General features: G+C 41.2%; 1 protein-coding gene across 6 annotated transcripts in view; it reads left to right on the forward strand.

Moving 5' to 3' along the window:
• Positions 1-15,552, forward strand: part of DEPTOR (DEP domain containing MTOR interacting protein) — a 108,469-nt gene that overhangs the window by 38,566 nt on the left and 54,351 nt on the right. For all 6 annotated transcript variants that reach the window (XR_012655389.1, XR_012655391.1, XR_012655390.1 and 3 more), the window contains exon 4: positions 1,307-1,430. Coding sequence is in view for 2 of the 6 variants with exons in the window: in XM_032777226.2 (XP_032633117.1) it covers positions 1,307-1,430 (124 nt within the window). In the remaining 4 variants the exon portion in view is untranslated. The remainder of the gene's footprint in view (positions 1-1,306; positions 1,431-15,552) is intronic.

Here is a 15,552-nt window from a genome sequence, read left to right on the forward strand (position 1 = left end):
CTCCCCCTCATTTTATCTCACTAAAAAGTCACTTTTTCTTATTCCTGCATTCTTTATAATTTCATGACACTAATGGTGAGGACACTGCCACGGTAGCCCAGGAAGGTTGGGGAGGAGGGAAGCAACAGGTGGGGTTGTTGCAGGGGCACTCCCCGTGAATAGCATGCAGCTTGTCATTTCTGCAGGATCTGACACGGAGCAGCTGTGCTTTCTGATACACTGGTTCTCTAGTACACTTGCCCCATATTCTAGGCAGGACTGACTCTATTTTTAAATACCATAAAGGAGAGATTGACTCAGGGAGTCACTCCCATTTTTGCCTTTGCACCCCCAGCTAACCTCAGCCAGGGGCACCCAAGATAGCAGCAGACAGTACAGAACAACAGATAACTGTCATCTTATTGCCAATTTACAATGGCAGCAGACGGTACAGAACAACTGATAACCATCTCTGCTATCATGCAAAAGCAAATGAATGCTGCTGTGTAGCGCTGGAGTATCGCCTCTGTCAGAGGCATCCAGTGCACATACAGTGACAGTAAAAAAAAAGCTGAATGGGCTCCATGGTTGCCGTGCTATGGCATCTGCCAGGGCAATCCAGGGAAAAAGGGCGCGGAATGATTATCTGCCATTGTTTTCCTGGAGGAAGGAATGACTGACGACATTTACCCAGAACCACCCGCGACAATGATTTTTGCCCCATCAGGCACTGGGATCTCAACCCAGAATTCCAAGGGGCGGGGGAGACTGCGGGAACTATGGGATAGCTATGGAATAGCTACCCACAGCGCAACTCTCCGGAAATCGACGCTAGCCTCGGACCATGGACACACATCGCCGAATTAATGTGCTTAATGTGGCCGTGTGCACTCAACTTTATACAATCTGTTTTACAAAACCAATTTATATAAAATCGGACTATTCCCGTAGTGTAGATGTACCCTTAGTGTCATCTGCGAACTTGTGGAGGGTGCAAAATCACATATTTTTGCCAGATAAGTGTCTTTTGGTATGCATTGCTATTGCAACATCCATTGAAATGAATGGCTGGCAGGCTCCAAAAGATTAAAGATTCTGTTCGGATAAAAATCTAAACGTTTGGATTCCAGAAGATACCACTCAGTCTTTTATGTCTGGGGACATATTTGTACAATAAACAATTTTGGGGTGGAGGAGACAGGACTGTGCTATGTATATGCCTATTCTATTTTTAAGTTCACTAGTGATGATTGGTATCTTGTTCTGATTGTGTTAGGTCTTTAACATAAGTGTGATCATTTCTGATGTTACTTATTTTATGTTTCAGTTTGTGATGAGCATAAGGAATTCAAGGATGTCAAACTTTTCTACCGCTTTAGGAAAGATGATGGAACTTTGCCACTGGATAACGAGGTGAAGGTGTTCATGAGAGGACAGAGGCTATATGAAAAGTACGTTGCATGCAAAGCCATAGCATGTTGACCGTATTAGCTTCCTTGTAGCACTTTGTTTCACATTAGATTGCAAGTCCTCCTGTCTTGAATTGTAAATGCTTGAATAGTCCCCAATATGAAGAGGCTCTGATTCTCACTGGAGCCTACACTATCACATAATAAATAATGGCTGATTTGGCATTTAAAAGTGTAAACCAGGGACTTAAAAACTGTCAGATTGTGGCCTTAATAGTAGATCTAATTTTAGTTAACAAGAAAAACTAATCTTCACTGAGTTAGCCTTCACTATTTCCACAGAAGAAAGATTATATTAAAACAAGTTACAAAAACAGTCCAGTGCGTTTAATTAAGAGTTGAAACAGATGGTCACAGTGAGATACTGGATATCCAACTGGATTACTCATGTCAAATAACTGAGAAGTTTAACCAGATTGTCCACTGTAGAATTAATTTAATTCATTCAAGGCACAAGGTAACATGGTAGTTTCAGGCAGAATGAATAAAATGTTAACATTGACTGTACAAAAGTGTGAACAGATGTATTATTTATTAAGATGCTTGAAGTATTATTCTAGACTGACTCCAGCTTTCAGGCAGTACACATGTGATTACCTAGGGCAGCAAGGCCCAGATCCTCAGAAGTATTTAGACAGTCAATTGCAATAAGAGTTAGGTGCCTAGATACCCTTAAGGAACAAGCGGAGAGCAGCCATGTGAGCCACTATGTTCACTTTGTGTTGCATCAGTATTGTTTCCCTGCTAGAATAAAGTTTTAAATGAAAAGTTCATACAGAGAAAGTTATTAAAGGCAAGAATAAAACCTCCATTAACATAAACCCCATTCCAGCTGTACTTACGTGCCCAAGGGGCCAGAGAGTCTCCAAATAGCTGTCCCTCCTTCTGCTTGGCCTGCGGAGGAAGAGGGCAGTGGAGGAGTAGTGGGAAGCACCCAAAGGGAGAGGCAAAGGATCAACAAGGGTAAGAGAACCTGCCAGATCCTCAGTGGGAGGTTAACTTTACTGCCATGCAGCAGGGAGAGTAGCTGACAACTCCTCTGAAGCACTTACTTGCCCTACAGTTTGTATCAGAGCAGTCATCCTCAGTACATGCTGAGTAGCAGTTTGTGCCAGCAGCTAACATTGTAAATGGACAGACACCTGAAAGGTATGAGAGGTGACGTGCGATTAGGAACTTGGTCAGGAGAGAGGCAAAGCCCCCAGGAAACTGGGGAGAGTGTGGGAGGTAAGGGCAGTACGGTCTCTGCATCAGCTGTGAGCCAGAGGTAAGGCAGGAGACATGGAGACACTTCATAGCTGCATGTGCATTCAGGGTTGGGTTGGAGGAACTATTTGGGGTGCTGCCTGTAAACAAGCCTTATGCTTTGTCATCTGTGCACTGTGCGGTGCTGATATAAAGTGTTGTGGAGTTGTCCTGTTTTTCCTATTTAGTGAAGGACTTTTGACTATGAATGTCTTCCTTTTATTGTATTTTGGCAATACTTTGACATACAGAAGCCAGAGCACAAATGTCTTTGATTTTTAATTTAAAAAAGAATCAAATTACAGGGCAAACTCTATTTTGAATACAGTAATTGACCACTTGAGATTGTTTTCTCAGATAGAGGAGAACTGGGAGATTTCACTGTTGTGGCCAGATTTAGAAGTCGCAACTCGGAATTTATCCTTGGAACTCAGGAAAACAGTGGAATACGGACACCTCAGAAGTTCACATTTTTATTCTATTTCTTTAAAGCCTTGTAGAGAGACGCAGAAACAGCTAATAAAAACATTTTTGTGAATTATTTTTAGGATCATAGTTGGTAGAGTTGGGAAAGGTCCAGAATCCATCCCCCTGGCAAGGTTTCTCTTCTTTACTCCCTTCAAAAACAAGTCATGCAGTGGCCTAGACACTTCAGATCCAAATTACGGTATCAGAATAAATAAAAAATAACTAACTTCCATGAAGCATGCACTAATGTAATCACATCATGCTTGTTACCCTTCACCCATCCACCAAATACCTCTCCACTGCCCCATCTGGCATCATTTGTCAGTTTTTTTGCCTATTCCTAGACTGTGAGTTGTTCAAGGCAGAGACCACAGGTTAGAGTCCCAGCTGATCCAGAATCAATGGAGCGATGCTGATTTGTACCAGTTTAGGATCTGTCCCCCTGTCTTGTATGTGCTCTGTAAATCACCTAGTGCATTAATAATTAATAATAAAGGACAGCACACAGTCTCCTGACAGAAAAAAAAATCAGATACTAAGCCAACACAACCCTTAATCCTCACCAAAAGGCCTAACAATATGATGTGTCGTTCTGCACAGAAACAGTGCTTTGTTGTTAGGTTCCAGTTATATTCTGTGGACTCTTTAGATTTAGAAAATATACAGGAAAGCTCACTGGTTAGAAAAAAGGTTCACATTTTCAAATTCGAGTCTCTCAAGTTAGGCACCATACATTTATTTAAGTTCTTTAAATACAGTGTGTGGTGCCTCTATTTAATCAACAGAGTCTGAAAATTTTGGCCTAAGTTTCTTGGGCCGTTGTTCAACAACAAAGCAATGTGCTTTGTTTCTCCATTTCCTTTTTCTGATTATAGTGATCAAAAAGGAAAGATGTGAATTGTACTGTTTAAGGGAGAAATATGACTAAGCAGATTTTTTTCTGAACAGTGATCCAAAGTTTCTGACTTAGCAAAATGCCTTAGTGCCTCTGTTCTGTATAGGGTTGGCAACTTTCTGCCCCCACAAAACTAAACAGTCCTGCCCTGCCCCGCCCCTCATCCGAGGCCCCACCCCTGCCCCACCTGTCTCTGAGGCCCCTCCCCTGCTCACTCCATCCCCTCCCGTCGCTTGCTCTCCCCACAGTCACTCACTCACTTTTTTTCCCACTGGGCTGGGACAGGGGGTTGAGGTGTTGGGGGGATAAGGGCTCCAGCTGGGGGTGCAGGCTCCACGATGGGGCTGGGGATTAGGAGTTTGGGGTGCAGGAGGATACTCCAGGCTGGGACTGAGAGGTTCAGAGGGTGGGAGGCGGATCAAAGCTGGGGCAGAGGGTTGGGGCGCAGGAGGGGATGACGGGTGCAGACTCTGGTCGATGCTTACCTCAAGCAGCTCCTGGAAGCAGTGGCATGTCCCCCACCACTGGCTCCTACACAGAGGCACAGCCAGATGGCTCTATGTGCTGCCCCATCCTCAGGCATTGCCCCACAGCTCCCATGGCTGCAGTTCTGAGCCAATGGGAGCTGCAGAGCCAGTGCTTGGGGTGGGAGCAGCGTGCGGAACCCTCTCTGCTGACCAGACTTTTAGTGGCACCTAGCAACCGTAGGACTGTATCACGGCTTGCCAAAGACTGTTTTACTGCAGGTATAGTGTTTAATGTCTAAGTTTTTCTGTAGAATACTTCCTGGCAATGGCAACTATTTCTTACTTGTTGTAGGAAAAAAACCCAGGTGGTACCTTATTTCTGGAGGGAATGGCTTAGCAGTTGACATCAGTTTTGCAGTGCCTGGAGTCATTGGTCCCAGACTGAATCTTGGCAGAACTAGCTCAGCCCTTTAGATAAGCAGAAATACTTACACTTGGTTGTGTGGGCTGTTTCAGCTGAGAAATTAAAAACCAAGGGCCTAACTGGTCTGCATGAGCTGAGTCCTAGGTCCTATTGCACCTTTTTAAATAGCCTTTGCTGCAATATGCTTAGCTAAAATTTCTTTTTCTTCTTCCTCTACCCTCTGCTGTGTACTGGCTACCACTCTCCACCCCAAAGACAGATATGCTTCATTGGTGATATGTTTATAAAGTGCTCTGTGCTGAGAGGTGCTGTAAAATAATATGTACCTATTGAATCCCTCCAGGAAGCAAAGTTCTAGAGTTGTAGAAGTATTATAAGTGCATGGATATAGAATATGAATAGTTGTGTAGTGTAGGCATTTTCTTATTGCAGCCTTATTATACAAATAAGGACATGCATGAGTTGAAAGGCTGATGATGAGTGTGTTATCATATTTAAAAGACAGAATTGTCAAACTATGGGAAGAAGAGTAAACTGAAATATAGAACGGCCATTTGCAAATGCAGCTTCTCTCCTCACATATATCATATATAAGATTTCTAAGGTTGCTGAAACTCAGTGCCTGTGACAATTCAAAATAAACTGGACACACACTAGAAAATATATTGTAAGGAACGGGGGGATGGACTGGATAACATCACCTCATAGGGCTTCTCTGCCATACCACTCCTTACCATGTGCATCATTTGCAGGCTAACACTACAGTTCAGATGTGAAAATGTGTGATCTGTGAAAAGCAATAGATACAGCTGGTTACATTCAGTGCGAGGAACAGTTTCTGCCTGGATCACTGGCACAATTTTCTTTTGATGTTAACTGAAGAATGCAAGCTGAGATTTTGAGCTTTAGAAGTTGCTTGCATATTTTTGTAAATCTACTATATTAAGCACTACAAAATGGATTACAGAAATCCTTTGTTCCAGTCCACCCACCCCTAAGCACCTCTAAGTCTCATGTAATACACTTTACATTCAAAAGCTATAGTACTGGTACAGTGTAAAAAGACCTAGTTCTGTAACTGAAGTAAATGTTTTTTACACAGCTCTACTTACACTGCTGGAGAAATAGTAATTCTGAGGTAGCTGAAGGAAGAATATTGTTTGACTCACTGATGAGAACTCTGCCATATAGCACTTATGTGGAGGATATAGGGTTTCTTACCATTGCCAGTATTTCATACCTTTTATCAAAATGCCTGCAATTCTTACTTCAGAGTGAAGCAATGCTAAATATTGACCCAAGAAAGTTAATCTGAATTTCGCACTGTCCTAGTGGGGGCCAGCTGTGGTCACTCAATTAGGGTGAACTGCAAAGAACGAGGCAGCCAAACCCCCAAAAGCTGGTGGATATTCCAATACTTAGATTCACCAAGACAGCATAAACCAGTTTCTTTATTACATTACTGGTTACTCAGAAGTCCAAACAACACAGTTCCCTTAAAGTGATCCAGCCTCAGGCCTCCATCCAGGTATCCACTTAAAATATGATGAACATTTTTGTAAATATTATTTCATCATATAAGAGAAAAGGTTTTATCAATCCCAAAGATCGGACACGTTACCTCCCAGATTAACAAATGTTTCAGATCTTACCCAAATACACGCTACAGCCAATTCTTATTAACTAAACTAAAATTTATTAAAAAACAAGACAGAGAGAGTGTGGTTAAAAGATCATTATACACACAGACATGAGTTCAATTCATTTAGGTGCAGATTCATAGCAGATGGTGAGCTTCATAGGTGAAAAGAGTTCTTTCAGAAATAGTTCATGGTTTGTAGTCCAATGTCCAAATACCATTTTCAGGCCTCACCAGCTTCACTGGGACCTCAGTCTTGCGACTCAAACTTCCCCTGATGAAGTTTAAAGAGATCTGAGATGACAGAATCAGGACCCAAGCATCTTTTATACAAGTTGAAGTTCCTCAGGGAGCAAAAGGTAATTGGGATGACTTAGAAGAAGTTCCATCACTAGCAGTTAGCTATGCGAATTAACATAAGGTCATTTGCTTGTTCCTCCACCATTCACTGTACATTTCAAAGAGAGATGAATACTGAGGTATCTCGTGTTTAAAATTCATTTATATAATAGGATGGTCTTTTGACCTCTGAATTATCAGAATACAGCATAGACAGGGACTGTTGATTACATTGTCCACCCTACTCATACATATGTAAATACACAAAAACTCAAATATTATTTCCCCACATGTCTTCTGTGGGTTATTTATTTTGCAGGATGTTTAACTCTTTCTAGCCATGCGTCACACTCACATTTTATTATTACCATTTTTAAAAATCAGTGTCAAAGAGCTGTTGGTGTTTGGTTAACCTTCATTTGGCTAGTTGGAGTTAGTGCATTGAAATATTATTCTCTCCTCCTCCCTCCCTCTGTTGAATGAAAGCATCATTAATATTCAGAATCTTGGACAGCTTGTGCTTGCCAAAAAATATCTACTGTCATCACATGCAGACTTGTCCCTTCAGTGGGTTATTTATGAGGAACATGAATTAAAACAATAAGCAAATTGCTGCATGAACAACAACATTGATTCATTCAGCAAGAAGGTTTCAAGGTGTTTCTTATTCTGTCAACCTTTTGATTTAAGGCGAATACCTCCTATATCTGACACGGAAGCACTGAGAGCTGATCCCTCAATCCTTAGAAGGAGATGGAGTAAAATTCATCCTGTATGAGCACATATATCTGGATGAGAACAAAAGGGATCATTATTCACTATTGGTTATTTGCTAGCCATTCATTGCTTTCTTGTTTACAAAGTTCCAGTCCTCCAATCAGGGAGCAGAAACAACTTAATGAGTCTGAAGTGACCAGTCTTACACAACAAATAACAGAATATTGGAAGAAAATAATGGACAGTGCTGAAGTTTGTCTGCACAAACTCTTTGGACAATTATAGTGAAAAGTAACGTATTGGAATTAAAGACCATTCATGAACAATTTACCAACAGAAAAAAAAGGTCTAAATTCATCATAAAACATAATCACACTAAATTATTCGGCCAACTCTCCTAAAAAACCGCTCACTCTAGGTAGCATTTCTGTTATAAATGTGTATTGCTCTCCATTTGTTCTAAGGGGAAATAAAGGCTTGTTAAAACTCAAGACCAGGAGTCTCCTAGAGTCATAGATTTTCAGAAGGGAACATTGTGATCATCTAGCCTGACCTCCTCCACATTGCAGACCACAGAACCTCACCCACTCCTGAAATAAACCCCTAACCTCTGGCTGAGTTACTTTAAAGACTTCAAGTTACAGAGAATTCACCATTTACGCTTGTGTAAATGGTAAGTGATCCGTGCTCCATGCTGCAGAGGAAGTCAACCCCCCTAAGGTCTCAGCCAATCTGACCTCAACTAATCTGACCTCAACCAATCAGCTGTTCAGCGGCGGGCAGGAGGTGCTGGGAGAAGGGGGCGGAGCGGGGGTAGGAAGAGGCAGAATGAGGGTGGGGCTTTGGGGAAGGGGCAGAGTGGGGGCAGCACGAAGGGAGGGGGATGGAGCACCCACCCAGTAAAATGAAAGTTGGTACCTATGAGTTAGACCCTTAGCATATGGGCAAGACCCACCAGGCAGATACCTGGGAAAGAATTCTCTATAGTAAATCAGAGCCCTCCCCATCTAGTGTCCCATATCTGGCTGTTGGAGATATTTGCTACTGGCAGTCGCTGATGGGCCACCTGCCATAATAGGCAGCCCCATTATACCATCCCTCCATAATCTTATCAAACTCAGTCTTGAAGCCTTTAGGTTTTTTGCCCCCACTGCTCCCTTTGGAATGCTGTTCCGGAACTTCACTCTTCCGATGATTAGAAATCTTCATCTAATTTCAAGCCTAAATGTGCTGGTGGCAGGTTTATAGCCCTTTGTTCTTGTGTCCACATTGGTGCTTAGCTTTAATAACTCTTCTCCCTCCCTGATATTTATCCCTTTGATGAATTTATTAAGGGCCACCATATCTCCCCTCAGCCTTCTTTTGGTTAGGCTAAACAAGCCAAGCTCTTTGAGCCTCCTCTCCTAAGGTAGGTTTTCCATTCCTTGGCTCATCCTAGTAGCCCTTCTCTGCACTTGTTCCAGTTTGAATTTATATTTTCTTCAATTTGGGAGACCATGATTGCACACAGTAATCCAGATGAGGTCTCACCAGGGCTTTGTGTAATGATACTAACACTTTCTCATCTCTACTGGAAATACCTCACATGATGCATCCTAAGACTGCATTAGCTTTTTTCATGGCCGCATCACATTGACAGCTCACAGTCATCCTGTGATCAACCAGTACACTCAGGTCTTTATCCTCCGCTGTCACTTCCAACTGATAAGTCCCCAGCTTAGAGCAAAAATTCTTGTTGTTAATCCCTAAATGCATGACCTTGCACTTTGCACTATTAAATTTCATCCCATTTCTATTACTCCAGTTTACAAGGTCATCCAAATCTTCTTGTATGATATTCCGGTCTTCCTCTGTATTGGCTATACCTCTCAGATTTATGTCATCTACAAATTTTATTAGCACACTATCACTTTTTGTGACAAGGTCACTAATAAAAATGTTAAATAAGACTGATCCCTGAGGAACTCCACTAGTAACCTCTCTCCAGCCTGACAATTAATCTTTCAATATGACCCGTTGTAGTCTCCCCTTTAGCCAGTTCCTTATCCACCTTTCAGTTCTCATATTAATCCCCATCTTCTCCAATTTAACTAACAATTTCCCATGTGGAACTTTATCAAATGCCTTACTGAAATCCAGGTTGATTAGATCTACTGCATGTCCTTTGTCTAAAAAATCCATTATCTTCTCAAAGAAGGAGATCAGGTTTTCTGGCACGATCTACCTTTTATAATACCATTTTATTTTATTTTATCCCAATTATCGTTCATCTCTATATCCTTAACTACTTTCTCTTTCAAAATTTGTTGCAATATCTTGCATGCAACTGAGGTCAAACTAACAGGCCTGCAGTTTCCTGGATCACTTTTTTTTCCCTTTCTTAAAAATAGGAACAATATTATCAATTCTCCAGTCATAGGGTACAACCTCCGAATTTTCAGATTAATTAAAAATCCTTGCTATTGGTCTTGCAATTTCATGTGCCAGTTCCTTTAATATTCTTGGCTAGAGATCATCCAGCCCCCCCGATCTAGTCCCATTAAGCTGTTTGAGTTTGACTTCTACTGTGGATGTGGTAATTGCTACCTCCATATCCTCATTGCCATTAGCCTTCCTGCCACTTACCCCTTAGATCTTAATTACCTCATTAAAAACTGAGTCAAAGTATTTGTTTAGGTGTTGGGCCGTGCCTAGAAAACATTTAATCTCCACCCCATCCTCGGTGCTTCGTGGTCCCACTTCTTCTTTCCTGTTTTCTTCTTATGGCTATAGAACCTTTTATGTTGGCTTTAATTCCTTTTGCAAGATCTAACTCTGCTTGGCTTTTGGCAGTTCTCACTTTATCTCTTTATCACTTTCTGACCACCAAGAGGTAGCGTTCTTTGCTGATCCCTCCCATCTTCCATTCCTTGTAGACTTTCTGCTTTGAGATGCTTGCTTATCCAAGTTGGTCTGCAACCCTTGTCTACATTTTTTTTCCCCTTTCTGGGGATGCAGGCTTCAGATAGCTTCTGCAACTTTGACTTAAAGTAATTCCAAGCCTCCTCCACATTCAAATTCTTGAGTTCTTCAGTCCAATCCACTTCCCTAACTGATTTCCTTAATTTATTAAAGTTAGCTCTTTTGAAATTGAAGATCCTTGTTGCAGTTCTATTTTTGTTTATCCTTCCATTTAGTTTCATAGAATCATAGAAGATTAGGGTTGGAAGAGACCTCAGGAAGTCATCTAGTCCAACCCCCTGCTCAAAGTAGGACCAGCCCCAATTAAATCATCTCAGCCAGGGCTTTGTCAAGCCAGGCCTTAAAAACCTCTAAGTCTGGGTCCAGGAGTTTAAACTGGATTAATTCATGATCAGTCAAACAAAGGCTGTCCTCTATAACCAGTTCTTCTATGAGGTCCCCACTACTCACCAATACCAAATCTAAAATGGCATCACCTCTTGTTGGTTTAGCAACTGTTTGGTGAGGAAATCTCTCAGCTATCTGCATTCCATAAGAACGGCCATACTGGGTCAGACTAATGGTCCATCTACCCAGTATCTTGTCTTCTGACAGTGGGCAATGCTAAATGCTTCAGCGGGAATGAACAGAACAGAACATTTAGTGAGTGAACTGTTCCCTGTTGTCCAGTCACAGCTTCTAGCAGTCAGAGGTTTAGGGACACCCAGAGAATGGGGTTGCATCCCTGACCATCTTGGCTAATAACTATTGATGGACCTATCCTCCATGAACTGATCTAATTCTTTGTTGAACCCAGTTATATTGTTTTTGTCCTTCACAACATCCCCTGGCAACAAGTTCCACAAGTTGACTGTGCATTATGTGAAGAAGTACTTCCTTATGTTTGGTTTAAAGGTGCTGCCTATTAATTTCATCAGGTGATCCTGGTTCGTGTGTTATGTCAAGAGATAACACTTCCTTATTCACTTTCTCCAAATCAGCCATGATTTTATAGACCTCTATCATATTCCCCCTTAGTTGTCTCTTTTATACATAAGAACAGCCATACTGGGTCAGACCAATGGTCCATCGGGTCCAATATCTTGTCTTCCAACAGTGACCAATGCCAAGTGCTTCAGAGGGAATGAACAGAACAGGCAATCATTGAGTGAACTATCCCCTTTCATTCATTCCCAGCTTCTGGCAATCAGAAGCGAGGGACACCCAGAGCATAAAATTGCATCACTGACCATCTTCGCTAATAGCCGTTGATGGACCTATCCACTGTGAACTTATCAAATTCTTTTTTAAACCCCGTTATAGATTTGTCCTTCACAACTTCTCCTGGCAATGAGTTCCACGGATTGACTGTGCATTGTGTGAAAAAGTACTTTCGTTTGTTTTAAATCTGCTGCCTGTTAAGACTCCTGGTTCTTGTGTTATGTGAAGGAGTAAATAACATTTCCTTATTAACTTGCTCCACATCATTCACGATTTTATAGACTGGTATCATATTCCCTCTTAGTCGTCTCTTTTCCAAGACGAATAGTCCCAGTCTTTTCAATCTCTCCTCTTACGGAAACTGTACCCTTAATCATTTTTATTGCCCTTCTCTGTACCTTTTCCAATTCTAATATCTTTTTTTGAGATGAGATGACCCGAACTGCATGCAGTATTCCAGTTGTGGGTGTACCGTTGATTTATGTAGTGGCATTTTGATATTTTCTTTCTTATTATCTATCCCTTTCCTAATGGTTCCTAATGTTCTGTTAGTTTTTTTGCCTACACTGTACATTGAGCAGATGTTTTCAGAGAACTATCCACAATGACTTCAAGATCTCTTTCTTGAGGGGTAGCAGCTAAGTTAGATCCCATCATTTTATACGTATAGCTAGGATTACGTTTTCCAGTGTGCATTACTTTGCATTTATCAACATTGAATTTCATCTGCCATTTTGTTACCAATTCACACAATTTTGTGAGATTCCTTTGTAATGCTTCACAATCTGCTTTTTCCCCCCAGATCGTTTATGAATATGTTGAAAAGCACAGGTCCAAGTACAGATCCCAAGGGGAACCCTCTATCTCTCTGCACTGTAAAAACTGTCCATTTATTTTTACCCTTTGTTTCCTGTCTTTTAACCAGTTACTGCACCATGAGAGGACCTTCCCTTTTAGCCCATGACTTCTTTGCTTAAAAGCCTTTGGAGAAGGACCTTGTAAAAAGCTTCCTGAAGGTCCAATTATATTATATCATCTATATCATATCATCTATATCACCCTTTTCCACATGCTTGTTGACACTATCTAATAATTCTATGGTGAGGTATGATTTTGCTTTACAAAAATGTTGGCTCATCCCTAACATATTCTGTTCATCTATTGGTCTGATAATTCTGTTCTTTGCTATAGTTTCAGTTAAGTTTGTCGGGTACTGAATTTAGGCTTACTGACTGGTAATTGCCAGGATTACCTTCGGAGCCATATTAGCTATCTGCCAGTCATCTGGTGAAGAACATGATTTAAGTGGTAGGTTATGTACTACAATTTCATATATTATCAGGGTGGGAAGGGACCTCAGGAGATCATCTAGTCCAACCCCCTGCTCAAAGCAGGGGCAATCCACACTTTCTTAAATGGCCCTCTCAAGGATTGAACTTACAACCCTAGGTTTAGGGGGCCAATGCTCAAATTACTTGAGCTAGCCCTCCCCCTCTTCAGGGCTCTTTGGTGAATACCATCTGGTCCTGGTGGCTTATTACTGTTTATCAGTTTGTTCTAAAACCTTCTCTATTGACACCTCAATCTGGGACAATTCAACAGATTTGTCATCTAAAAAGCATGGCTCAGGTGTGGGAATTTACCTCACATCCTCTGCAGTGAAGATGGATGTAAAGAATTTGTTTAGCATCTCTGCAATGGCCTTGTCTTCCTCGAGTGCTCCTTTAGTACCTCGATCATCCCGTGGCTCCACTACTTGTTTGGCAAGCTTCCTGCTTCTGATGTATTTAAAAAAATTGCCGATAGTGCTTGTGTCTTTTGCTAGCTGCTCTTCTAATACTCTTTTGGCCTGCCAATTTATACTTTTACACTTGAGCTGCCAGAATTTATGCTCCTTTCTATTTTTCTCAGTAGGATTTGACTTCCAATTTTTAAAAGATGTCTTTTTGTCTCTAAACACCTTTAAATTTGGCTGATAAGGGTCTATATCCTCAGCTGCTGTAAACTGGTTTAGTTCTGTTGAAGTCAGAGGAGTTTCGGTGACTTATACCAACTGACAATTTTATTTCTGAATTTGTGAAACTCAATTTGTCGTGTCTGCTTGTTCACAAATTTGAATCGTTAGTAGTTCTACTCTGGGCTCAGGGAGAACAGTGTGAAATATCAAGCTGAGTGTTTTTCACTTGATTTTTTTCCAGATTCTTGTGTCCCTGTAAATTCAGTCATTAGCATCTCTTTTGCAGGGACGTTTCTGTCTACCTCTTTAATTATCCAGACACAATAATTATATATACATATAAGAACAATTAACAAAGACTTTGTAAAGAATTTCTATTTGGTTTCTGCAGAGGGTGGGCAACCAATTCTTATGCAACAGATGGTTTGAAAAGGCTCGGTTGTTTGGTGTGTGTGTGTGTGTGTGTGTGTGTGGTTTTTTGATATATATAGACTGAGCAAGGCATGGTTGAAGATGCTCCTTCAGAGCTCCTTCTGTACTGGATGTAGCCAAACTATGCGTTCAAGAGCTAAAACTTGCTTAACTGTATTTGAAAAAAAAAAAAACCCTCAAAGGAAGAATGACTATGCAAATGTACAAGTGGTCTGCATGCTCTGCATCTTATTCCTTGTGTTGTTATGTTACTGCTGTGACAGAATGCACCCCTATACACTATTGTCATAATCTTTGTACAAAATATATCTTGTAACATATCATTTGAAAACTAATAACTCATTTGTCAATAATATGATGGTAAAACATGTAACAACATTATATGTGAACTTATAAGCATAAGATGAAATCATGTCTGAAGTGCATATACCAGACAAGTCTGGGGAGTGGGTAAACCTGTTTCTCAAGATCAAAGGACAAGTTGACATCTTGCCAGGTGTCATCAAAGCTGATGGGCCATCAGCTATCAAGTGACTTACTTTGGCAAAGAAAGGAGGCAGGAACAAACAGTTCTGCATCTTAATAAACAACTTAGCACCCCCACCCCCACCAGACACCACGTCTCCTTATTTTCAACTGAAAAAAATCTTTATGAGGGGGTCCGAGCTATCAAAGTGAGGGGCAATCAAATTACCTGTCTCTGTCCAGCTCCTTCCTTGCATCTAAGAAGATAAAAGAAATAGCCATTGTACTTTGGGGGAGGAGACTGGACTTGAAGATTTTGATCAGTAAGGCTGTTAGACAGATGTGATAAGGACTTTAATTTGAATCAAGTATAGTTTGTTAAGTTAGGCACTAGGAAGCATTTTATCTTCATTTTTCTTGTAATCATTTCTAACTTGTATGCTTCGTTACTTGTACTTACTTCAGACCTATCTCTTTGTAGTTAAATAAACTTGGTTTATGCTTTAATTGAAAGAAATCTTGTGCATTTAAATTAAATTGTCTGGGTAACTCCATTTAAGGTGGCAAATTGTTATGTATTGCTCCCTTAAAGGGACAATGGACCTAATATGTCTGGCTATCCAAGAGAGGGCTGGACAGTACAGAACTTACATTGCTTGGGGAAAATCCAGGACTGGGAGCGTATTGAGGTCACCCTTCAGAAGTAACCAAGGCTGGTAAAAGCCAGAGGATAAGCCAAGTGTGACTGGCAGGCTGCAGTTACACATAGTCACTGAGTAGCACCTGCATGCTGGTGGCTGTTTGTGAGCCATCCAGGTTGGGAGCTCCAGCAGCAAGGCATTGCAGGGCATGCCAGCTGACAGGGCCGGTGATGACACCGCCCCTCACTGGTGTG

Source organism: Chelonoidis abingdonii, chromosome 2 (genome assembly GCF_003597395.2).
Source record: "Chelonoidis abingdonii isolate Lonesome George chromosome 2, CheloAbing_2.0, whole genome shotgun sequence".
Classification (NCBI taxonomy): domain Eukaryota; kingdom Metazoa; phylum Chordata; order Testudines; family Testudinidae; genus Chelonoidis; species Chelonoidis abingdonii.